The sequence below is a fragment of the Leptidea sinapis genome, chromosome 20 (assembly GCF_905404315.1).
Source record: "Leptidea sinapis chromosome 20, ilLepSina1.1, whole genome shotgun sequence".
NCBI lineage: Eukaryota > Metazoa > Arthropoda > Insecta > Lepidoptera > Pieridae > Leptidea > Leptidea sinapis.
The window spans coordinates 788,468-815,733 of record NC_066284.1 but is presented as its reverse complement, the minus strand read 5'-3'; the positions used below and the strand labels follow the sequence as shown (position 1 = coordinate 815,733).

The following is a 27,266-nucleotide window of genomic DNA, read 5'->3' as shown; positions in this document are numbered from 1 at the left end:
CTTGTTTATGTGTTGGATGCTAGCAATTTAAAACAAAATTGACATGACGTAGTTTGGTATCCATCCTATTGACATCTCTCACTTGATTCGTTTTTTTTTAATGAAAATAAGGGACGAGACGAGCTGGACTTTTTCAGCTGATGGTTATTGATACGCCCTGCCCATTACAATGTAGTGCCACTCAGGATTCTTGAAAATACCACAAATTCTGAGCGGCACTAAAAATGCGCTCGTCACAATCATCATAATCGTCATGTGTCTCAAGGACATAAGTTGTCAAATCTCATTTGGCCAGTAAGTTCACTAGCTACGGCGCCCATCAGACTGAAACCCAGTAATGCTTACACATTACTGCTTCACGGCAGAAATAGGAGCCGTTGTGGTACAAGGGTTATAGATTATGGAATCTAGCCGGCATCCGGTGCAAAGGAGCGTCGCACTGGTTATTTACCATTTCATTAGGACGCTCACTTGAATCGTATTCGAATCAACTCGTATTTTTTTGCGTATCGTAGATTTCTACTGCTAATGAATATTCGATAGCCACGCGCACACACTCATAATTTACTTCAATGACATATATAACGTTAGGCAACTATTAAGACTGGTTTAAATAAAACACTTTTAAAACGATTAAAACGCGCGTAATTGTAACTGTGTTTTATGTTAGACTAGCTGACCCGACAAACGTTGTTTTACCATATATAAATTATTTTTAGATTAAGATCGTTTCTTGGACATTGCAACATTACTTTATTTTTCTAAAATTAAAAGATTCTTTCTAAAATAAACGTAGCCTGAGTTACTCCTTATTACATCAGCTACCTGCCAATAAAAGTCCCGTCAAAATCCGTCCAGCCATTTCAGAGATTAGCCGGATCAAACAGACAGAGAAAAATTGTAAAAAATGTTATTTTGGTGTATATATATTCATATACATGTAGTAAAAAACGGTTATGTCAATATTACAAACAGATACTCCAATTTTATTTATATATGTATAGATTTTGCGTAAATGCTACCACGTTTTCAGGGAGACAGTCCCCCATAACACAGTTACAATAACACGCGTTTTAATCCTTTAAAAAGTGTTTTATTTCAATGTGTTATACTCGTGTTAATCAAAGAATATACTATTTAGACTTGGTTTATTTTAAGCGTGTCCGAATCTTTAACTATAGTTATGATAATATGAAAACCGGTTTTTTGTTTAGATGTTGCATTGGTTCCATTCTATTTGTTTTCGTATGAGAATACTCCCAATGTTGTCAGTATCTCGAATGACTTTATGCTTTACGATATATAATTCGATATTTGAATTGCGGATCCATGAAGTGAACGACTTGCCGAATAACATAATAAATAATAGTTAAAAATAGTAAAAAACACTCTCTTTATAGGAAACTGAATTAAAATATTTGAAAATTTATTTTAAATTTTAAAATTAACATCAATTCCTGCCTAAAAGACGATTGATGTAAATTATAATATAAATTAACAAAAATCATATTTTGCAAATTGAAAATGTAATGATTTTATCAAATTAACGTATTGTCATCGGTCCTGGATGAATCTACGAAGTTTGAGCGAAATCCGGCCGTTTAAAGTGGGTCTAAATGACGCCCAAATGATTCGATTATAAACAAACATACATAAATAATTACATAAATAAAACAAACAGATATAATTCATTCACCTTTTCCATTTCACATCTCATTGATCAATATAATTGGAAAGTTGGAATACTACTTTTTGTTGTTTACAAGATTCTTGATACATTTTCCTCAGTCCGTTCACTCGCACACACGCTGCTATTAACGTCTTGCCATTTAAATTCGAGACTGGTGGGATACTATTCTGGTGTTGACGATATTCATTAAAAGTCATTGCGGGTTTTTAAAAAATCATAGAAAACTCAATTGCATCATAAACATACTATTAACCAATTTATTTATAAGAGTCTCTCAGTGTAGGTGTATACTGAAGTTTTTTTTTAATGGAATAGGAGGACAAACGAGCGTTCGGGTCATCTGGTGTTAAGTGATCACCGCCGCCCACATTCTCTTGCAACACCACAGGAATCACGAGAGCGTTGCCGGCCTTTAAGGAAGGTGTACGCACTTTTTTTGAAGGTACCCATGTCGTATCGTCCCGGAATCACCGCACAAGGAAGCTTATTCCACAGCTTTGTAGTACGTGGAAGAAGGCTCCTTGAAAACCGCACTGTGGAGGACCGCCACACATCTAGATGGATGGGATGATATCCTAACTTATGGCGTGTCGTGCGAAGGTGGAAGTAAAATTGTGAATTTTACGAGCACACAAGTTAAGTTTTTGAAATTTGTCACTATTTGCTCTTTTCGTGTATACTTCTTTGATATTGTTTTTTAAAGTGTTTTCAGTAGTGTTTTAACTGATTAACCATTTTATTTATAATCATAGAAAACACGTACACTTTCCACAAGTCCGGCGACGCTCCTGAGATTCCGCTGGTGTTGCAACAGAACTTGGGGGGCGGTGATCACTTAACACCAGGTGAACGTACGCTCGTTTGTCATCCTTTTCCATACTTAAAATGTTAGAAAAACGATATATATAAATTTCCCGTACTTACGATGTTTATAATTAAGAAAATTGTCTTAACTATTAGAATTGCGTCCCTTTTCAATGAACTTTATGTAGGCAGATGTCGGTAGTTTTTGTGTGGGTGTTTTATTTTTATTGCGAGATGAGTTTAAAAACTCTTATGTTCAGTGTTAAATTTTTTGTAGAATTGGATGAAGAATGGACTTTTAGATGTTATTCCAAAGTTATCTTTTTATAAAACAAAAATCCAGGTGTAATTCAATGGGGTCAACTAATTAAAAGTAAATTAAGCAGCAAAGGCTTTTACAATATCCAAGATTATTTAAATGATAAAGCAGCCTGCTACTGAATTGCTCTGGTTAAGTGTGATTTGTTTTTATGTGATTTCAATTGTTTGATCTTTTTTATTTTATTTGATTTGTTCAATTTTAATTTTATCTGTTTGATATTATATATTTATTTATTGATTGTTATGAAATTATGTATATGACTGAATTCATTGTTAATCAATGTTATGAGTTCAATAAACGTTTTGATTTTAGTAAATTTTTTTTTTTGTTAATATTGGCCAATTGAATTTTAATGTTTTTTTTGCTTGTGTTTTGAGGAGTTCTAATGCAGAACTTCCTGCTTTAACATGATTTTCCCTTTAATTTTGATAGTTAATAGTCGCTGAACTATTTTGTCGCGACCCATGAAAAAGGCTAAGTTTATCTATAAAATTCAAAAGTTAACTTCCGATAAACTCAAAAAAAATGTAACATATATATCAACTCATAAATAAGTTTATTAGAAATTAATTTACATACTACTTTTTAAACCAATCAATTTGAAAGTAAGCATCAAATGAAACAAAAAATTTCAAGATTGGTTAAGACACGAACAATTACATGGTAACTTGGTAACAAACATAAAGTAACACGAATTGAGAATATCCGCCTTTTTTTAATGTCGGCTTAAGTTCCAAACGGCAGGAAAGCAGCAGGCTAAAAGCATCCAGCGCGCGATAGAAAATGCACTTTTTACGTTTTACCAACTTTGCTCTTCATGAGTATGAATATTTGAATGAAAAGATTCAGAAAAAATTCCAAGCAGAAAACTCGAGTAAAATTGGACCTGACGCCTTAGCCATCATTACTTTCGTCTAATCTCTTTCTTTTATTGGCTTTTGGTCTTATTATTGGCTAGGAAGTTACATACATTAGATGAGCCACTTGATATAATATTCATTCGATATATTTTCTTATTTTTAATGCGTCAACGATAATATATTTACTTTAGTAAGCTTTGCTAATTCTGCCGAGCTGTTCTCGAGTTTTTCGCGTAGCAACACGTAGATCGGATCATTTTTAGGGTTCCGTAGCCAAATGGCAAAAAACGGAACCCTTTTAGATTCTTCATATTTGTCCGTCTGTGTGTCCGTTCGTATGCCTCTTTTTTCCGAAACAAAAAGAACTGTACTGTTGAATCTTGGTAAGTAGATATATTCTGTGAACTGCATTTAGATTTTCACACAAAACTAGAAAAAAAATATAAATTTCGGGCGTTCTCCATACTTAGACCTGAAACTCAAAAAAAATGTTTCATCAAACCCATACGTGTGTATCTATAGATAGGTCTTTGAAAATGACATTGAGGTCTCAAATATATTTTTTTCTAAACTGAATAGTTTGCGCGATAGACACTTTCAAAGTGGTTAAATGTAACTTCTAAAATAAGAGAATGATAAAATTAAAAAAATATATTATGTACATTACCATGCAAACTTCCACCGAAAATTGGTTTGAACGAGATATAGTTAGTAGTTTTTTTTATTATGTAACTTGCCGCTACGGAACCCTTAATGGGCGAGTACGACTCGCACTTGGCCGCTTTTTATATATTTAGATTTTTGAGGTATTTAAAAATATCGCACTATTGTTTATCATGGCTCCCATGCTTATTACATTATAGTTAACTCGGAAATATATAAAGCTTCAACAGTTTTGATGGAATTACATGGAGATTTCCGACCATGAACCTCATCTTTGGGAAAACGTTATACTTGAGTCATCTCTCTCTTTCTTCGCTTCAAATACATCGCTGTTTTGGTTCAACATTCTTTGCGCAACACGAACCTATGAACATTTTAAATACACCGTGTAACTTGCTCGTTCACCTTGTTACTACTATCAACTTGACTAACTTAAGCTTAGACTTGCAGCTAGAATAAGACATGGAAAACATGAAATTTGCACGGTACTTTCTCTGAATATAGTGTTAGTATCTTATCTCTTTAAACGAGCAATTCTTGTATATATATAATCTGAATCTCGGAAACGGCTCCTACGATTTTCATAAAATTTAGTATACAGGGGATTTCGGGGGCGATAAATCGATCTAGCTAGGTTTCAATTCATAAAATGTAGTTTGATCCGTGTTGTAATAAGAAACAGCTACAATAACATTTTAATACAAAGGTAAATTTCGCCACTATATACAAGACTATAATAGCTCATTGGGTGATCCGGAAAGCAGAGGACCCCGGTTCGAATCCAGGTGTCCTTTTAGGTTGTTTTTGTTCAAGTTTTGTACATCGTCCGGATATTATATAATTAATTGAAGACAATGTTTTGGTTCCTCAAATTGGGTTATTATCACCGAGCTAATTTTATTATGCTAATATCATGCATGAATATCGTAATTCGTAATGACATGGCGGATTAGTTCTATCGGATCCATATATTATCATATTTTATACTAGCTGTTACACGCGACTTCGTGCGCGTGCAATAGTTACTTTGGGCAGCATTTATAGTTTATACATATAAATAAAATTGGAGTGTCTGTTTGTAATATTGAAATAACTGTTTTTACTACATGTATATGAGTAATAATACATATACGGTACATAGACCAAAATAACAGTTTTTACAATTTTTGTCTGTCTGTTTGATCCGGCTAATCTCTGAAATGGCTCGACGGCTTTTGACAGGACTTTTATTGGGAGATAGCTAATGTAATAAGGAGTAACTTAGGCTACGTTTATTTTGGAAAAAATATTTTATTTTAGAAAAATAAGGTGATGTTGCAATGTCCAAGAAACGGTCTAACTCAAAAAATTATTTATATGGCAAAACAACGTTTGCCGGGTCAGCTAGTCTTTAATATACTCACTTTGCAAATAATACACTACAAACTGCTGTGGTTAATACATTTTAGAAGCTACCAACCATAGAACTTTTTCCCCTTTTCCATCCCCACACCGGTCTAAATTTTAAAAACGCTAGAACAAAAATTTATTTATTACATATCAAGTGCCTAAATACAAAATTTTCATGGTGTTATCTTCGATAATATAGAACGAACTTTCATACAAACTTCCACCCCCTATTTCAACCCCGCCAAGCCTTTTATTCGAGATAAAAGCAGCCTATGTCCTTTCCCAAGCTCTTGTCCATCTCTGTACTATTTTATCAAAATCGGTTCGGTGGTTTAGGCGTGAAAGCGTAACAAACAAACTTACATTCACATATTTTATAATATTAAGTAGGGATTATTGACGTGCAATTATAGTTTAAGTTAGAAGTAAGCTAAAATGTATTTCATAGTATATCAAATACGGCACCAATGAACAGCTGATTTATTTTAAGATTTTGCTTTTCCAATTTGTCTATTATCAATACATTTCCTGGATTAACGCTATAAATATCAAAACAAACTAAACTATAGAAGATAGAGAGAAGAAGATTTACCAGTGGGAGGCTCGTTTGCACCGGATGCCGGCTAGATTATGGGTACCACAACGGCGCCTGTTTCTGTCGTGAAGCAGTGTTGTGTAAGCATTACTGTGTTTCGGTCTGACGGGCACCGCGGCCGTAGCTAGTGAAATTACTGGGCAAATGAGACTTGACAACTTATGTTTGAAGGTGACGAGCGCAGTTGTACTACCGCTCAGAATTTTTTCAATAATCCTGAGCGGCACTGCATTGTTATGGGCAGGGTGTATCAATTACCAACAGCTGAACGTCCTGCTCGTTTCGTCTAATTTTTATTAAAAAAAAGATATTGCTTCAACCCCAAGATCTTGAACGCCGGAGATCCACAAGGCTATATGCTATCTGCACTGTTTCTTCTGCGTGTCAATAAATTATTGTTGAACGCTTATCCAACATTTAATTGACACGCAGTTGACAGTACTGGAGATACACGGGTCGTGCAGGTCTCTCTTGCAACCAGTGCCGGACGAAACTGGTGTCCTCTACCGAGTTCTCTCTTAAGAAAATTTGGAGAGAGGGGTCGATCTCCAACCTTTTGAATTGCAGCAAAGTGCACAGTTAATTTGCTCTTGTTAAATTCATAAAATGACACCTTCCAGATATAATAAAATTAAGATATCTGTCCGCATTCGTTCATAAAAGAATGATGCGCATGGATCGGCTTTGGATTGGATCAAGTCTTTTATTGGGCGATGTATATGCTTCTACAATATGATCCCAGAAAATGTACAAAACAAATGTGTTACAAAATTTAAAAGAATTGTTAAAAAACGTTTGTGTGGGTAAGGTTACTATAGCATTAACGATTTTGTTAGTGACACCTCGGACTGGGAATACAGCGAACACTCTCACGCTCTTTAAATATAAATGTTTATTATACGATATCACAGTGCAATCCATATTTTTATATTTAAAAAAAAGCCCGCTGAGTTTCTTGCGCCCATTCTTCTCAGGTCTGAGGCAGTCTCTTTTGAATGGGTGGTAGTTTTCGACGTTCAATAAGTGATTTTGAATCCTATTTTGAATAAAATTATTTGAATTTGAATAAAAGATTAAGGCTGTGCAAAACGTGTGTGTGTGTAAAACGTACGGCCTCTTATCCTCTTATTAAATTAAGGTATGGTTTGTGAGAAATATGGTTAAGTTTTAAATTATTTTACAATAATAGAAATATTTAAAGAGATACATAATTACATAAGTAATTTGTTATTGACCTAAGTGCGTCACAGCCATAATGGGTCATTTAAGTCATTTCAACCTACAACCAAGATGTGGTCGTTATCTTAATTATTGTTTAAGGAGTCGTCCATATTTGTTCATCATTTACCTACAACACATATATATATGTGTCTCCTCATGCTTATACAATTGTACATAATTAATCTACCCTCATTATTGGTTGTTCGAGAAAAATGTCAGGTCTCACTCATGAAAGAGGGAGTGCCTCCTTAGATCATACAAGATTATTTATTTAGAAAATGTATTTTTTTTATTTTATAGCTCAGTGACGAGCGCAATTGAATTGCCGCAAATTTTAAGGTTTTGTATTGTTGTTGGCAGACGATATAACTTACCATAAGGTGAACATCTTCCTCGTCCTGTCACTTATTCATTAAAAAATGTTTGAAAGTGAATTGTTGCGTTGCTATCGAAATAAGTGTGATGGCACTCCTGTCGTACTGCGCCGGACAAACACATTCAGTTCCGTTCTCCAGAATACGGCTCAATATATTATATTCCATGATTAAGGCTTATCGCAGACGACAGACTATCCGTGACGCACTTTTTAGTCTGTGATAATAGAACCGATAGAATTAAGATCTGTTCAAAGTGAAGCGAATAACGCGCGGTTCGCGGTACGCGTTTTAGTGCAATTCGCTCGCTCGCTTAAGCCTCTCAAACTGACGCGACTTCCCGCGTGTCATTTTTTGTTCTTCAGTGGAGAAACATCATGCATTGTGAGATCAAACAATCCCGCCGGACGTCCCGCTCTTGTTTCGCTTCAACTTGAGCGACTACTCGCGTCAATTTGAACACGTCCATACAAGTTAGTTGACACAATCGGCGCGAGCTACTTCCATCCCGCGTCTCGCGCGATAGTAGCCTCAGTTTGAACAGAGCTTTATAACCATTAAGCAGTAACGAAAACGACTCGCAAAAAGTCGGACACACAAAATATCCTCGTAGATCTGACAGACCGCGCCGAACAAATAGTGCGCCAAATATTATAACGTTCGCGTCAATAGGTACGCGGTAACGCAGACGACGCTCATTTAATTAGAGATGGCGATTCTTTCCGAAAAATATTAAATTTTAGGGATACGGAAGGAACGTCGTGTCTGTCCATCCGTATGTCACAGCCACTTTTTTCCGAAACTGTAAGAACTATACTGTTGAAACTTGGTAAGTAAATGTATTCTGTGAACCGCATTAAGATTTTCACGCAAAAATAGAAAAAAAAAACAACAATTTTTGGGGTTCCCCCCCATACTTAGAATTCAAACTCGATTTGGGGTTGAGGTTTCTAATTAATTTTTTTCTAAACTGAATATTTTGCGCGAGAGACACTTCCAAAGTGGTAAAATGTGCCCCCCCCCCCTGTAACTTCTAAAATAAGAGAATGATAAAACTAATAAAAAAATATATGATTACCATGCAAACATCCATTGAAATCGTGATATAACCGCAATTTAAATTAAAATAAATAGATTACATTTTAAATACTTACACTGTTATTAAAACATCGATCAAAGTTACAACGAACTACATCACTACTTACAACTTTTATATTATGTTACTTGCTGCTACGAGGCCTCTTAATGTGCGAGTCCACTCGCACTTGGCTGCTTTTTTTAAATAAACTCGAATCGTTAGCTGATGTATCGATTAAAAAAAAATCTAAGGTCTAAAAGATTGATCTTTAAAGGATCGATTTTTTGTTTGCATTTGTGTTATTATATAAAATCTTTTTTACGAAAAACATGGAACATACGGTAATAAAATGATCTCGTATCGGTAAATCAGTTTTTTCAGACAATTGTTTTGATTACCAATTCAAAGAGGTATGAAAGAAGATATGTATTTTCGAAAAGTATCTATTTATTTCATGAAAAAGTTAAATTTCCCAATCCTTTGTATCGACTCTGTAAAGCAGATTTCAAAATAATAAGCAGCTCGTTCAATGCACTAACATACATTTTATAAAATTTGAAAATTTATTTGGATATAGTTTAAGAATTGAATGTTGAACATAAAACAGTACTATTAATTATATTTCTGTATCTATTTCTTCTTCTTTTTTCGTATTTCAAGTACGAAATAATATACAATTCCTACAGTTGCCGACAAAATTACCGAAAATGTACGTCCGCGTCGTATGTGTTGAGTCTGTGAAATATATGCCAAAGACATATTTCGCGCAATGCAGACTTTTTCTGTGCCACAGACTTGATACACAAAAAGTCTCGTGTGTTATAAGCCTAAGTGTATTGTTTGCTCTGCCTTTATTACCGTACATCATAAAAGTGACAACAATATACTAGCGTATAGATAAACACAGCTTGCGACCGAGAAGAGCATCTTTAACGGAGATACAGCAAGAGAAAAGCGAATATTTTATTGTAACCGATTTTGATTGAAAAGTCGTAAACAGTCAGCCACGCATGGGATTCGCTCATTGGTATTTTGAAATAATTAGCTTCACGTACATATTGACAAATCAAAAAAAATATTACCAAAAAAACAACCGACTTCAAAAAAGTAGGAGGTTCTCAATTAGTCGGTATGTTTTTTTATGTTTGTTACCTCAGAACTTTCTACTGGGTGAATCGATTTTGATAATTTCTTTTTTATTTGAAAGCTGGTGCTTCCAGTGTAGTCTCGCTTGGCAATTTGGTCCAGTTCTGGCAATGACATCCATGAGAAAACCCTTAAAGTCTACATTTGCTATGAGTATGTGCGCGACAAATTTACGAATAAGTCAATATCGCGCTAACCGATTTGATTTCGATGATTCTTTTTTTATTGGAAAGGATATACTTCAAAGCTAGTCAGTTAGTCTAGATAAAATATAATATGAAGTATTGTCTATGGTAATGCCAGTAGTATTAAATCCTAGTCCTAAATGTAATACACTTGTATCAAAGTTTAAGTAAATGATAATAATAATTTACAACTTGTTCTCCTATCATTTATTTATATTCGACGCATGTGTTAATTATTCAAATTGGAACAGCGATAATGGCTCCTCACTAATGACAAAGTAATGGATCACAATACACATTGTTGCCAATCACAACTGCGTTTCCCGTCCGCGGGTACTGTCTCGTGTTATTTAATAATAATAATAATACAATTAGTTTAATACTGTTGTGTATTCTATATAATATGTGCGTGCCGGGTTCACCCGAAACTGTCGATAATCGACATAAGCTGTGTTCCGTCACTAAAAGGTGGGCAAGTATGAACTTGTTTATAAAACGCTTTTATTACCTTCAATCACGGACTAGTAAGAAAAGAAGGACTCCTCGCCGTGACATTAGCAAGTGAAGCACCTTTATGCTAGTGTGTGTGCGGTTACGGGGTATACCAGTTACACGATTTTTTCTCCCTTAAATAATCATATATTCACAAATACTTTTATATTATTCTTTTTGCACTTTTTACAACGCATTACGGCATTTTTAAAATATTTTATTGCTACGCAAACTGATCTGTCACAGACGATGACAAATCTCATAATGGCGGCCGATGGGCTTGTATTAGTGTAAGTGCGTGGGGTTATGTATTTACACGTTTATGGGCTTGTTTTGGTGACTCACTGTTATGTAAGGTTACACGGAGTCCTTATTTTTTTACTCTTCCGTGCCTTCAATTTTACTATTTCTTGTGATGTAATAATTCCGCGGTATTTGCACTAACTTCAAAGCGTCCGATTAACTTTTAGGGTAGCAAAAGCTATTGCTAAGATAGTGCTGTCTGTCCGTCTTTCAGAGGGCTATATTTCTCATAAACTCATAAACGCAAGGGTTACTGGAATTTTATTAAAGAGTCAGATAAGAAAATCAACAAAATGGCGGCCATTCAAATTAAAATAATGTTTCTTTTACAAAAATATTTCAAAAGTAAATAAGTGTTATATCTCCGTGTGTGATTCGGACTCGCACTCGACTGTTTTTTAAAAATTAACATTTTGTATACATATTGAAAATAAAATAATGTTTCAATTATCCTACTAGCAACCTTAACAGAGGCAGCAACAAAAGAATCGTGTATATTTTTGATATTTTTTTTTATTTTAATTAATTTCACTTTTCGAAATGTAACGGAGCTCTTTTGTTTTTTAAATTATTTGTTGCCTTTTTTTATTACTTTCCTTTTGTTTCATCACCATTTATAGTTTGAAAATTTCTTGCCATTTTTCATTAAATCTCAACTTTTCCGAAGTGACTGTAAATGGTAAAATGTCAAATTTAAATGTTTACAATGTATAAAAAATGTATTTTAATGCCTGCATGCCTTTAATTGCTGCGTACATTAATATGACTGCACTGTGACTGATTGTAGAGTGGGTGTGATATGGAGTGTCTCCCCCCACGCCTACCGCCAAAGAGACCCTATTGTTGATTTCCGCGCGTACTCCGCTTAAAATTCGTGCCTATATGATAATCGGAATGTTTCGTTCGTTTGACGGAGTGTTGAGATTTAGATTGACAGATGACGGCTATAATCTTGTAAAAAACGGAAATAGCCGAAGTCCTCTACGTCAGGGGTGCTCAAGCTTGAACTGCTGGCGATCTACCTCAAAATAATTGTTAGACTACGATCGATCGGCTCTGAGAGGCTTCAAGTATGTGTGATGAAGGTTGTCGTCTAGGTAGAGTGTCACGATGACATAGATATTAGTTTTGCGCAAAATATGCATTTTTTTAGTCAAGTCAAGTGTAGATCTGCTCTTAAAATATGTCAATGAAAAATCTCATAATTATTATTCAAAATTGCGAGTTTATTGGTTCTTAGCAAACAAACGCGTTCCAAAGTTCTAAGCTTAACTAAAGAGTGACTTTGGATGTTGAATCTGCATGACACTGCATGTCCTGAGCATAATTTTCTTAAGATGGTATGTAATTACCGTTTTTAGTTTATTATGCCGGATTTTTTTCTCAAGATCGATTTAAAATAGCACTCGCGATCGACCTGTCGATCCCGATCGACCGCTTGAGCACCCCTGCTCTACGTTTTAAGCAACTGTTTGCTTTCAATCTTAGCCGGATTATACTTCGTCGCCATATTGTAGTTAATATTTCAAGCTTATGTCATATTTCACTGCACGTTTCGTACTAAACATAATCTTATTTTTTACTTAGGCAGTCCCGCCTCTTACTACGTTGTATTTACATCCTATTTGTTTTATATATCTATTAAATACTATTTGAAATATTACACGTGCAAACAGTTATTATCCTACGTTTGTAGGTATCTATACATACGTATAAGTAACAATGTTAATTATATTTAATCATCTGCGGTTAGTTGGCGCTATAGCTGCCAACACAAATGGATATTTAATGCGGCGCTTGTTTCGAGAATATTCTTCATCTATTGTTGGTCTTCAATATCGGTGAATATGTTTCACCGTTTTCAGAGCGTATTCTATAGCGGAGTCTTATTGCTTAATTGAGCGGAATGTTATATTCAATAGAAATCATAAATAAGCTTAGCGTCTATTGCAGTAAGCATTTGCTTATGCTATGGTATTAAAATTTGTATATTATACTAGCTAAATTAAAGTAATAAAGAAATAAATAATTAAAATTTTGGGGTATACAAGAAATAGATAACGAACGATTCTCAGACCTACCAATTATATCTTACATAAAATTTATCGTACTACTATAATCATTATATTCGATTGCCATCTTGCAACTCTATTGCGTGTCTGTGGATGGAACAGAATAATATTAAAATTTCGATACCAAAATTAGTGTTGATCGTAGACGGGTGAAAATTTGAAGTTACATGTATTTTTAATGCTGAATCATAATAAAGAAAAAATAAAAAAAATGTAAAAAACAAAACAAAAAACTTATTTAAGGGTATGAAAAATAGATGATAGCCGATTCTCAGACCTACCGATATACACACAAATTTTCAGAATTTTATATATTAGACGTATATTTTATTGCGTGAAATCAATGCAAATCAGAAAAATCATTGAATCAGTTTTAAGATACTTCTCAAGCCAAGTTTGTTGTCTATGCGTTTCAACTTTCAATCAACAATAGGTTACATTACACTCATTATATTCAATCAGTCATGTCTCGAGGCTAGACTTTAAATGGAAATCAGAGAGTACCAGTAGCATAACAACAATCGTTGAATGATGTATTAGAATATAATCTTATATAAAATTCTCGTGTCACAATGTTCGTTCCCATACTCCTCCGAAACGGCTTGACCGATTCTCATGAAATTTTGTGAGCATATTGAGTAGGTCTGAGAATCGGCCAACATCTATTTTTCATCCCCCTAAATGTTAAAGGTGGTCCACACGATTTTTTTTTGATTTTTTTGACATTTTTTTTAAATTTGTTTGATTATGAGTCAGCATTAAAAAATACATACAACTTCAAATTTTCACCCATCTACGATCAACAGTTACTTTTGTATCGCGATTTTAATATCGGCAATACAACGTTTGCTGGGTCAGCTAGTAGATATATATTTATTTACTATAGATAGTAACACATTGCAACAAAACTTGGTAAACGTTAGGAAGCTATATCAGTTCGTAAAAGGGCTTTGACATGGGGAGAATAACTGATAAGAAACTCCTAGACCATCCTAAAAATCATATAACAACTTAGCCTACTTAAAATCTCTATATATATATAAATAAATTGCTGTTCGTTAGTCTCGCTAAAACTCGAGAACGGCTGGACCGATTTGGCTAATTTTGGTCTTGAATTATTTGTGGAAGTCCAGAGAAGGTTTAAAAGGTTGAATAAATATGAAAATACTCGGAATTAAATAAAAAAAAAAACAGTTTTGATTTTCCTTTGATGTGTCCCCCGTCGTACAGAAATCAAATAATAATAATAGTTTAAAATGAATAACTATTTAGAATTTTTATATCTTTCTAACATTCTCAGGAGGTAAAAATAAACTTCTTTAAAACACTTAAAAAAGGATTCCTTTTGTTTGTTTTAAGTTTATTTTATGCAAAAATTTAGGTCTTTTATCGATTGAGGCAGTACGAAGTCTGCCGGGTCAGCTTGTAATATTATAAAATTTTTGATGGCCTGCGCAAAACCAGACAAGAACGACGCACCATAATCCTATAATCTACCATACTAAGCCTTCTATGCCAAATAAGTTTTAGTATATTTCTTGATTTTATGATCAGTGAGTCCTAGTATATTGTTTAATATTTTATTAGCCTCCTATTGGAGCGCACAAATACTATGATAATTTGCAACATTTGCTAAGGTGTTGTTAATATCAGCCAAATGTCTGATCTTTTAAAAGGCGAAAGTTGCAGAACTCAATCTATTTGCTAAGTTACAGATTTGTGGGCCTCACTGTAGTTTACTATCTATGGTTATGCCAAGAAAAATAGTTGAATCTACAAATTACAGAGTTTTGAAATCTAGCATGATACCCTTATGAATTTGTATGTTTCACATTTGGTAGTTGACTTTACTTTTACTATTTGACGACTGTGTTATTATTGGTGAATCAATTTAATAACAAGTGTCGTGTCGTCAGCGAATAAAATTATATCCGCGAGTTTCTCTACCTCAAATGGAAGGTCTGTAATATAGACTCGAAAGAGAAACGGGCCAAGGATCGAACCCTATGCCACGCCTATCTCTACATCGGAGCCTTTTGATTTCATACGGCAAATGTCTACAAACTGTTTACGACTCTTTAAGTTGGAAGTCATAAAATTTAAGCTTAAGTTAAAGGGTAATTAATATCCATGCAACATTTTCTTCAAACAAGGAGATACACAGATGATTAGGAAAGGTTTTAAAAAGGATCAGATTGTCGAGGGAGCCTTAATAACTGACATGTTACTAAAGATAAGTCTTCCACACATTAATAGCCATTATGACGTCAATGATTTTTATGTCGTGCGTATTATTTCTCACGTCCGAAACATTTTATAAAGCTGTGAATCAGCGAGGTTTTGAATTTATAAATTAAGAACTTTTTTAAATGATTTCAATGGTACTCAGTAGACGGTTGCGAAATATTTTGTTTGTATTTAAAATTTGCTAGGGTATGTAAAAAAGAGTGTTGGTAGAATTTATCGTTTATTGAGGTGTCTGTTCCGCATGATATGTGCATATTTTTTTAAAATAGAAGGTGTACTAGATAAAGATCTAAATGTACGTGCAAGAATTTGCTAAGATGTCTTTTTTTTTCACATTGCAGGAACAATGAAAAGAGGAAGGAGAAATCTCGTGTGGCGGCGCGTTGTCGGCGAACCAAAGAGATGCAGATATTCGCCGAGATGACAGCTGCTCTACCAGCCAAAAAGGAAATGGTGGAACAGCTTGACAAGTCCTCGGTGATGCGTCTTGCCATATCGTACCTGCGTGTACGCGATATTGTGTCTTTATGTGAGTATTGCTTATTATAATTAACTTTATTTATAGGGATACAAACCTCCAGCTATGAGCTCATTAGACAGTACAATAATATCAATCTCGTCCTAATTAAAACCTAGTCTGGTCCCAGATTCTATAGGTCCATGAAAAGAGGCGAGTGTAGTCGCAGTTATGCCAAACGTGTCCTGGGATCGATCGATAAATAAAGATAGGGAAAATTCGCTTTATAGCCTACTTGAATTATGATGTTTATCGATCAGTAAATGATTATTGCAGTCAATTTACAAACATACTAGGATAAAACGGTAACTATATTTAGGATAAAACGGGGCTTTCACTGGCCAAGTACACTTGGGAGCGATTGTACTCGGATGTTTCTCGTTTAGTATATACACTTGATCCGAGCGCACTTGGACGACGGCGTCCAACCCGTGGTTTTGAACAACTTTTTCAACAACAAACGTTCATCCAAAAGTTTTGAGTTTTCTTTAGTGGTGATTCCGCCAATATTTGTCTTTAAACAATTTGACCGTGTTTCGCCTCTGCACGAGGCATCCTCAAATATCGATATAATATAATCTAAATTTTGCTAACACATCAGAGCAATTAGAAATAATAAAACACAAAAATAACATGTTTGTTGAATGAACAAACAAATTTGGTCCCTTGACCATTGTTACGTATTTCTTCCGGGGGTAATACGTCACAACAGCCGACCTATCACAGCGCGTCATTTCATGGGATGAGGGTATAAAATAGCGGTTTCCGGCTCATTTAATTCAGTCTCGTGCCAGATTTTGCGAGTCAACATCTCCTGAGAATGCCTCGTGTAGATGCGAAACAGGTGTCGAAATGTGTAATGACAAGTATTGGCGTAATTAACAATAAGGAAAACTCAAAACATCTGGATAATTATGGATTTCCGCAAAGTAACGCCTGCTTCAATACATTTTCTTAACTTGGTTCATTCAAAACAAAATTAATCCGAGAAATACTGAAATTGTCCTCAAAACAAAGAAACCAGAAGTTTGAGTCTAGCAGCTATTGCTTTCTGCAAACGGCTATCTACTTTCTGTATTGAGTGGTACTACACACTAAATGAATACAAATTATCTTTCGGTGCCAATTTTATTCCGGATAAATTTCATTGTAGCATCCAGTCGATTGCTTAACAAATCGAAGTGAGTATGGTATAGGAGGAGAAACGAGCGTACGGGTCACCTGGTGTTAAGTGATCACCGCCGCCCACATTCTCTTGCAACACCAGAGGAATCACAAGAGCGTTGCCAGCCTTTAAGGACGGTGTACGCGCTTTTTTTGAAGGTACCCATGTCATATCGTCCCGGAAACACCGCACAAGGAAGCTTATTCCACAGCTTTGTAGTACGTGGAAGAAAGCTCCTTGAAAACCGCACTGTGGAGGACCGCCACACATCCAGATGGTGGGGATGATATCCTAACTTGTGGCACACATTTCCACTTCTCAAGTAACAGCTATAACTCAGTCGTTGTTATATTAACTCTGTGAGGAGACAAAAGGTACGCGAATGCTTTACTCGGATTTGTGTAAACTGGAACATGAGTCTACTTAGACAATGACAACCCTTCTCACACGGTGACATAAATCATCCCGGGATGCTTAAGATATTGCACATTTTCTCTTGGTGCATTCTAAAGATGAGTAAAAGCATAATATAGATTATATTCTTAGTTTTTTAATAATAGACGCTGTTGGTGAAATTCACGAATAAACCACTGGTCACCCAACGGAAGACCAGCGCTGGTTTTCAAACCGGCAAATATTATTTATTATTTATTTATTATTATAAGGAAACATAACAAACACATCACAAGAACTGAACAATATAGGAAAGAGATAAAAAATATAAATGTAGATGTGTCTTACACATGTTTCACAAATACAATAATAACAAAAAGAAAAATCAAAGTCACAAAACGCAAACATTCACAGAAGTAACTAATTTAAAAGATGTAGACAAATGAAATTAATTAAAACTAAACTTGGGGCAACGATAAGAACGATTTTAATTTTAATTCTAAACTGTGTCTGAACACAGCAGGGGAGCACGAAAGTATGTCGATGTCGAGAAAACTATTGTTGTAAGATTTACACATTATGTGTAATGGCGCGCGAACCCCAATGTTTGTTCTTGGGGACGATAGCTCAAAAGTAATGCATGTGCGGAGAGACCTGGCTGGGACGTGAAAGCCTACGAGACTGAGGAGCTCAGAAGATATCAGCTCACCAGTACATATTTTCTTTAAAGTTACACAGTCTGTTATAGTGCGGCGCTGACATAGCTGAAGAAAGTTGGATTCAAGCAACAAATCATTATACTGGGCTCGATTTATTCCTTTTGCACGATAATTTAATGTGCGTAAGAACTTTTTTTGAACAGTCTCGACTCTTTTTTCGTGGATCGAGTAAAAAGGATTCCATATTGGGCTTGCATATTCTAGTTGGGGTCGCACGAGGGACTTATAAAGATATGTGTACACTTGTCCTTAAATTGCTTGGACACACGTGTAATAAAGCCTAGCATGCGAAGAGAGCTATTTAGAACATATTCTAAAAGCTGTGGGGACAGCTTTTGTTTTCGTCTGAGAGTGCGTATTAACCCTCTACTGAACCAAATGGGGTATTTATGTGATTTAGGCTTCATCAAGGGCACGATGTATCAACGATATTGTTTATTTCCGTGTAAAACACACTTACAGCCTCATCGCATGGCAGTGGTGTTAAGAGTGACTTCCATTCAACCTGTTTGACTACAGTATTTATAGTTTGATAGTCTGCCTTAATGAAATTTCTTTTGCGAGTACGAATATGGGACATTGGATTTAATTTCTGTATATGGCAAAATATTTCCAAGGCCGGGTGATGGGGAACAACGTTCAGCAAGGGATCAACAGAGGATTCGGTAGAATTTTGAAGAGTGGTCAGGACTAGGTCCAAAATCTTTTCGTTTTCATTAAATACATAATTAGATTGTTCTAAGTTCATGTATGACATAGTGTACAGAAGAAATTTTGACTGTTCTGTAATAGCAGATTCTAACAAGGCGTCAGGACCGGATGTCCAGTTAAGCTGAGGTAAGTTAAAATCACCGGTAATTAAATAGTTACTAAAACGCGCAATGGAATAAATATCATGAAGTTTATGAAAATACGAGCTATATGCTGTGGAGGGAGTAGAAGGAGGAAAAATAGCATGCGTTTATCAAGAGATCTGACAAGGGAGGCAAATGAATATATATTTCCTCTAAATCTAGTGCTTCAAATTCAGGTAACCTTATGGCCTTAATAGAGTTCTTAACTAGTACTAATATCCCACCGCCCCCTTTTTACCGGATATTGAAAGATTTCTATCACGCCTAAATATTGAATAATTGCCCGTGCAGACCTCTCCATCAAAATAAGACTCTAACATCCAGGTATCCACCAATACAATAATATCATAGCTGCTTAATGCAATATTATGTCTTAATTCGTCGAGTTTACTTTTAATGGCACCACAGTTTTGGTAGAAAATGGATACATCGTTATGAGCCATTATCCATAATCAAATACAAAAATGGAAGAGTAATTAATCTCAATAATAAAAATCTTCGTGCCCCCAACAGCAATGATCAAATACAAAACGAAAGAAACAAACAAAAGTGATAATAACAAAGACTGGAGAAAAGTCATAGTTTTAACTAGTCATACTATTTTACCCAAATCGTTTCCGGATCGCAGTTGTATAACTTTTGACACGTCCGTTTTCCTGACAAAGATACTATTGTTTTTTACCCACACGGATTTGTAGCCCTTCTCTTTTGCGATCTGTCGAGCTTTTGCTGAAGATGATTTTATTTTTCAAAGTTAGGTGTTCAGCGATGAATAAACGGGAGCCACTGCCAGGGGTCACAGATACACCAAATAATTGTTCAGACGTCAGCGATCGCCGCGCCCGCGCTGCAGCAATCAGCTCATCTCGCTGTCGTCGAGTTGTCAGCTGTAATATGATGTTTTTTGGCCGGTCCGTTGCCAATCCGGGAGCAATACGGTGAATGCTCCTTATGTCGCTATCTTTCAGATCGACACATAACAATTTGCCAATCGCCAGCGAAAGTTGAACGAGATTTTCACCTTTCTTTTCCGGTATATTTTGTATTTCAATGTTACAACTCCTTGAGGCTTGATCCAGATCGTCAAATTTTGAGGTCAACGTTTCCAGCTGAGTGCGTAGTGTGGCATTCTCCTCTAACAAATTGGTGGGCGAGGATTCAATACTGGCCATCCGATCTTCCGCTTGCTAAAGTCTGTCTTCAAATAGACTCATACGCGATTCAAGATCGAGTATATCGTCACTAAACTTTCGCGTCACCTCCGAAATGGCCGCGTTTAGGTCGTCTCGCCACTGCTGCCTCAGGTCTGCGAGTTTTGAATCCATGTATTTGGTCAGGATATAAATATGCTGAGTTGGGACCACTTTGTAACATATAGAAAATAATATTTCTCAATTTTGTTTTATGTTTTATTGTACTATATCGTCATAAATAAACTTTTTTACTCTCTTTCTTTCTTTCTTTCAGCTACTACGTATACACCCATTATCACTGCAGTCTATTTTAGGAACCCCTCGGCGTACCGCCAAAGTTTTTAACTTTATTATTTATTTCCACCTTTTTTCAAGTTTTCTTATTCTTGGCACTCTTCACATCAAGTCTCATGGTATTAGTAGGTCTAGTTATCACAATACTTCCATCCACATTTCCTGTATAAGAGTCTTTAGTGAATGTAATTTCATTCATCCTTTTTAAATAAAAAAAAAACACCGTATATAGTATGAATGATATTAAACACTTATCACAAAAAATATTTGAATCCGTGTCACATGTATGAATCACTAATTACGCCAATATTTTCATTAATTATCTTCACATCTGTTAAGTGATAAATGCTGTGATGCAAAATTGCGAAGTGCTAGATAATTGGTTTTAGCTTTGGGAAAAATACCGATGCATTATTGTCTTTGCCCATAGGTTTGATATATAAAACTCAAAATTTATCTTTATTCTACATAGGATTAGTATGTCATTTGAATGATAATATCTGGACGACCGAGCCTTGCTCGTATTTATAAGAGTGTTCAAAACCTTTTCAACGAATGTAAAAATATCACCGAATCTGAGCTATTATAGTATTGTATACAGTGGCGAAATTCACCTTTGTCTTGTAATGTTATTGTAGCTGTTTCTCATTAAAACACGGATAAAACCACATTTTATTAGATATAATATAATATGCAAAAGATAAACGACACATGAAGACTGGGAGGATGTGTAGTTACTAAAATACTTTGTTTTTGTTTTTAATGAAAATATAAAATAAACACATAATTGAAATATTTCAGTACCTGCCGATACAGAGCCACCTAAACTGAAAAGTCCTAAAGGTCTGGAGGAGATACAATCTGAGCTGTCCTATATGAAAGCGTTGGACGGCTTCGTGCTAGTTCTGTCACAGCAGGGCGACATCATTTACTGCAGTGATAATATCACGGAGCACCTTGGAGTCTCACAGGTAAATAATGATTAAGTTCCGGAGTAAATGAAGGTGTAATGACGGTTGTTGATAAAAAAAAATCATTTATTTCGCACTTTTCATGCACAAATTAACATTTTATACTGACCCCCACACTAGGCGTTGCCTGTCTCGTGGGGGAAATAGTAGAATTATTAACAGAAAATAAAGGAACTGCTTAGGTCGTTTAGTCATGTAATAGTGAATATACGTCTACGCGATGAGATAGTTTGACTAGACGCATTCTGATTGACATCAAATTAAAATTAAAATATTTTTATTCAAAATTACTTATTGCAATTCAAAAAGTACCATACCAAAAGGTATGCCTCAGACCTGAGAAGAACGGGCGCAACAAACTCAGCGGGCTTCTTTTTTTTATATAAAAATACAATGTAAAATCGTACAATAAAATTTATTATTTATAAGAGATGGGATCTTTATCTGTCTCTCGTCCTTTGTCTTTGTGTAAAGAAGAAGATGCCAGGGTAGTTCTAGTAATATTTCGGAACTATCAGAGGCGTGGCAAATTATAACCCAATAGACTCCCAAATATTCGCAAAGTAAAACACATCTTACAACCATCTCAGGTGAGCTGGTGCCGAGTACTAAATGCTTATTGGACAGTTAATCATCGCAACATATCGTAAACAATAATTGCTACTGGCTACTTTTAATATGTTTATATATAATCTACAAGCTGACCCGACAGACGATGTTCTGTACATAATAAATGAAATGCTGTATTCTATTAATTTATCAATAAAATTTCATAGCATCCAGACTTATTTCGTAAAATATGCTCCCTTTCGTTATAATGAAATTCTTTCACAGTAGAACTGTCAAACCGTGCGTCAATAATTCTCTCATAGAAAATATGTCCATACAAAACAAATATTGGAGATTAAAATAATTATGGGTCCGGGTAAAAACTATCCTGTCTCTCTTGGACTAAACTGCACTCCATGAAGTAATCCCCATTAAAATCGGTTCATTATGTTTAGGAGTTCACTGTAAACGATTGTCTATGCCTTTTTTGTTATAGAGGGATAAACATTGGCTAACGGCCGTTCCCAACATTCCTCCCACAATCTATCTCCGGTTGTGGCATACTTGAGATAGAAATCGTAACTATCGTTGACACTTTTCTGTCCCAATAAACTTATCGACGGTAACTCACCTTATCGGTACACGCTGTCTGTCAATGGGTGGACGTATAGCTTACCAGCTATAGAAGTTTGCATGGGAATTGCAATTGACTTGTCCCAATATTAGGCGAAAAGATTGACTTATCGTGTATATTGGGACATCTTCAGCTTATTGACAGCTAATTACTGACAGTAGAAGGTAGTAATTTATTTCTATCCGTAGATAGTATATCGGGAACGGCCGTGAGGTGTTATAATTGCATTTTAAATATTATTGAAACAAATGTTTACTGTGTCTCGCTAATAAGTGAAAGCAGGCGATTGCCGAACATTAATTAGGGATATATTTTCTTATTCACGGCAAACAAACGTCATAGTGTACGATGTGAAAGTGAAAACCAAATATTAATTTGTAATCGTCCTAAAATTATTGCCAATTATTACAAATTATAAAAGAAGGTCCTCCGCCGCGTCTGTCTGTCTGTTCAAGATAAACTGCTACAATTTTTTTAATGACAGTAAGGGACGAGACGAGCAGGACGTTCGGTTGATGGTAAATGATACGCCCTGACCATAACAATGCAGTGCGGCTCGGGATTCTTGAAAAACCCAATAATTCTGAGCGGCACTACAAATGTGCTCGTCACCTTGAGACATAAGATATAAAGTCTCATTTGCCCAGTAATTTCACTAGCTACGGCGCCCTTCAGACCTAAATATTGTAATGCGTACACACTACTGCTTCATGGCAAAAATAGGCGCTGTTGTAGTACCCATAATCTAGCCGGCAACCTGTGGAAAGGATGCCTCCCACTGGTTAACTACTTTACTACTACTGCACTTATCTTCATGTTGTTTTCACCAATGGATAGCGTGGTTCTCTAGGAAGGTTTAAGTATATAATTTGTTAAGTTTTTGTATACATTTTTGGCACGGACGAGTAAAAAAGAAGGACTCCGCGCCGTGATATTAGCAAGTGAAGCACCGTTATGCTAGTGTGTGTGCGGTTACGGGGGATACTAGTTACACAATTTTTTCTCCCTTAAATAATCATATATGGACACAAATACTTAGATAGTGTCGTTTTTACACTTTTTCGCAACGCACGACGACATTTTTAAAATATTTTATTGAGACGCAAACTGATCTGTCACAGACGATGACGATTTTCATAATGGCCGCCTATCGGCCTGTAGTAGTGTAAGTGTGTGCGTGGGTATTTACACGTTAATCGGCTTGTTTTGGTGCTACACTGTTGTGTAAGGAGACATGGAGTCCTTATTTTTTTGCTAGTCCTTCATTTTTGTATATATTACCTAACGGTATTCGTTGGAGAAATCGGAAAAGGCTTCCTGCTGGTAACTATTGAGTTACGGGACTCTCAACAATCATAGCGAGATAGAAAACGAACGCTTATCTATTGTTACTGTAACCGATTTTGGTTAATAGGTCGTAAATAGTGTGGAACTCGTTGGTAATTTAAATGCTCATAAAAAAACTACTACATCTGTATTTACAGTTTCTACTTAGAATTACAATAAACATTTATTATTAAAAATTAAACGACAATTAGGGCATAGCATGATTTACTAAGACTTCATCACACTAACCTAAACTATAAAAGAAATACTTTTACTTGGCGAGCAAGTAATAGCTTCAACAATCTGTCAAGTAGTGATAATAATTTAGATCTCTTCTGTTCAAGCGTAGACTCTGTAAGACGTGCCTTAGCCAACAAATTCTTTACTAATAACCCTACATCTTCATTTGTTGTCAGTTGTTACATTAACTTTAACTTTAATGATAATGTAAATTGTAATTTTCGAATTGTATATGCTCACGTTGTCAGTTAAATTTTTCTACTCTAGCACTAATTGTGGAAACCTATAATTGGCTCTCTGTAATTACCTTAAGTATCGTTTAAGTTTTTAAAGCTGTTGGTTTTCCAAATAAATAAAATAAAATAAAATAGTGTCCCTTACAATTCATACTAAGTAATGCATGCTCGAACTTAGCGCTCTGGCTTATATAGGGCACGACCGTCTAACGTGATGATGCTACTAACTGTTAGTTGGCACTGCTGTAGTGCCAACTAACTTACACGAATCAAGTTAACTCAAGATCTGAATATTATATGCTATTATAGTTCTAATCAGTGATAATTATAATATAAAATTATATTACTAACACAGTAATTAGTTAGCTAAATGTAATTATTAATTGGGATATCTTATGGCAGTTTATGACGTTTGTAGCGATGTATTTTCTCAAAATTGATTCCTTTACAATTCTTTTTAATGTCATTTCTAATAAGTAATAGATACTGCTACCGCTTCGGAAACAAATGGCGCTCTGAGGGAGAGGAAGCGGCTCAAGAAACTCTCCCAGCATTCTTTTTTTGCGCTCTTTTCAATAAAAATACACAATATTGTACAGTCATTTCTATTGCTATAAAATAATCACAATCTACTCCCAGGCTGTCCGATCACTTAGATATTCAGCAGTAGAGTAATAGGATTTATGATTTTTTTATAATTAGCCATTTTTTTTTATAAAACATTTAAATTTATTTATAGGTAATGCCTGAACAGTGGCTGGGACTTTATTATAGAAGTGTATACATTTACCCTTAAAGCTATTATGTATCTTATGAAGCCTACTAGAATTAGTTACAAGCAATCCCTTATTTCTAGTGTTATAATAATGAAAATCACTATTAAGAGCAAAAAGGTGACGATTTTTGTGAACGTATATTAAATTTTCATAAATGTACTGACAATGAACAGTCATAATATTTATTTATTTTAATTTTTTTTGAGAAAACAACACATCAAGCTGACAATAGTCAGCCACGCTTGGCAATTAGTAACTATTTTGAATATTAATCCACAAGCTAATACACACATTAAACATATCAAAATTGGTTGGTAGGTGTGACTGTCGCCTCACAACATTAAGTTACAATAAGATTAACAATAGCGGTCAACATATTGTTGTCGACGATCGTATTGTCCGTTCGCGTTGAATTTTAATGATATTGTAATGAGTCGTTTGACGTTATTGAATCCTTTGGCGCTGTGAAGCGGGTTTCCCTTTTCGTTTATTATAAATTCAATTGTCTACTAAGGATACGTGCAGCAGAGATTACTAGTTTAAAAAAAAATACTCTTTAAAGGATTAAAATGCGGGTTTTTAGGGGGACGTTTTTTTTTATGAAAATAAGGAACGAGACGGGCAGGACGTTCAGCTGATGGTAATTGATACGCCCTACCCATTACAATGGAGTGCCGCTCAGGATTCTTTAAAAAATCTGAGTGGCACTACAATTGCGCCTGTCACCTTGAGACATAAGATGTTAAGTCTCATTTGCCCAGTAATTTCACTAGCTACGGCGCCCTTCAGACCGAAACACAGTAATGTTTACACATTACTGATTCACGGTAGAAATAGGCGCCGTTGTTTAACCCATAATCTAGCCGGCTTCCTGGTCAAAGGAGCCTCCCACTGGTTTCGTCGCCCTGGAAACGTGCTCTGAAAATATCGGGCTAAACACATCAATAATAAAAATGTTACTTTTACGCAAAAACTTAAAGTAAAAATACAGTTACAATTGCACGCGTTTTAATCCTTTCAAAAGTATGGATGATTTCTGTTTTCGTTGGACGTGAAGAAGTCGAGCGGGCCGGATGGTATTCCTAGCTTGGCTTAGAATGTGTACCCTTGACGGCGGTGCTAACCCATTTATTTCGGCACTCATAATCAAAAGGCGTAGTCCCTGACTCATGAAAATCAGCCCTTGTCCATCCGATCCAAAAACATTGGAGACAGTTCGGATCCGGCAAAATTAGCTCGAATTCCATCTTCGCACGACACGCTACAAATTAGGATATGATCCCTACCATCTGGATGTATGGCGTTCCTCCACAGTGCGGTTTTTAAGGAACACATTCTTCCACGGGCAACAAAGCTGTGGAATGAGCTTCCTCGTGCGATGTTTCCGGGACATAGGTACCTTCACGCGCGTGCACCTTCCTTAAAGGCTGGCAATGCTCCTGTGATTCCTCTGGTGTTGCAAGGAATGTGGGCAGCGGTGATCACTTAACATCAAGTCACCCGTATGCTCGTTTGTCCTCTTCAATAAAAAAAGTATTGTCTAACACTCACGTAAGTCAAAGAAAATACTAGAGATTACTCATCCATGACATCATTTTAGTTTAGATTTAATTCGTTTATATTGTTTTTATTAATTATTGACAAAAAAGCTGATTCCCTTGAGGTATGGCGATAAAAAATATCCACAAGGTATCTACTTATATAAAACGAAAATATATATAAAAATAAACTTAAGTATTTCAGTAATTTGCAATGCAAAGATAAGCAATATTAGACAGCCAGTTAGAAAATGCTTCTTTATAAAGTCTGTTAAAATTAATCCCCTAAAGAGAAACGCTTCTGGATAAGCTTTATTTGTTCTGTGTTTTATTAAATATCATCCGCGAATTCTGAACTGCTTTTTAATGATACTTTTCTAATGAGTAAGGTGTATCTATATACAGGTAAGGTATCATAAG

General features: G+C 35.4%; 1 protein-coding gene across 7 annotated transcripts in view; it reads left to right on the top strand.

Annotated features, from left to right (window-relative positions):
• Positions 1 to 27,266, top strand: part of LOC126970235 (hypoxia-inducible factor 1-alpha-like) — a 135,890-nt gene that overhangs the window by 24,765 nt on the left and 83,859 nt on the right. For 6 of the 7 annotated variants that reach the window (XM_050816036.1, XM_050816034.1, XM_050816033.1 and 3 more), the window contains exons 2-3: positions 15,783 to 15,970; positions 21,378 to 21,547. In XM_050816036.1, coding sequence (XP_050671993.1) covers positions 15,783 to 15,970; positions 21,378 to 21,547 — 358 coding nt within the window. Of the gene's footprint in view, positions 1 to 10,715; positions 10,796 to 15,782; positions 15,971 to 21,377; positions 21,548 to 27,266 lie in introns of those variants that run through there. The other variant, XM_050816035.1, reaches the window with a different exon arrangement.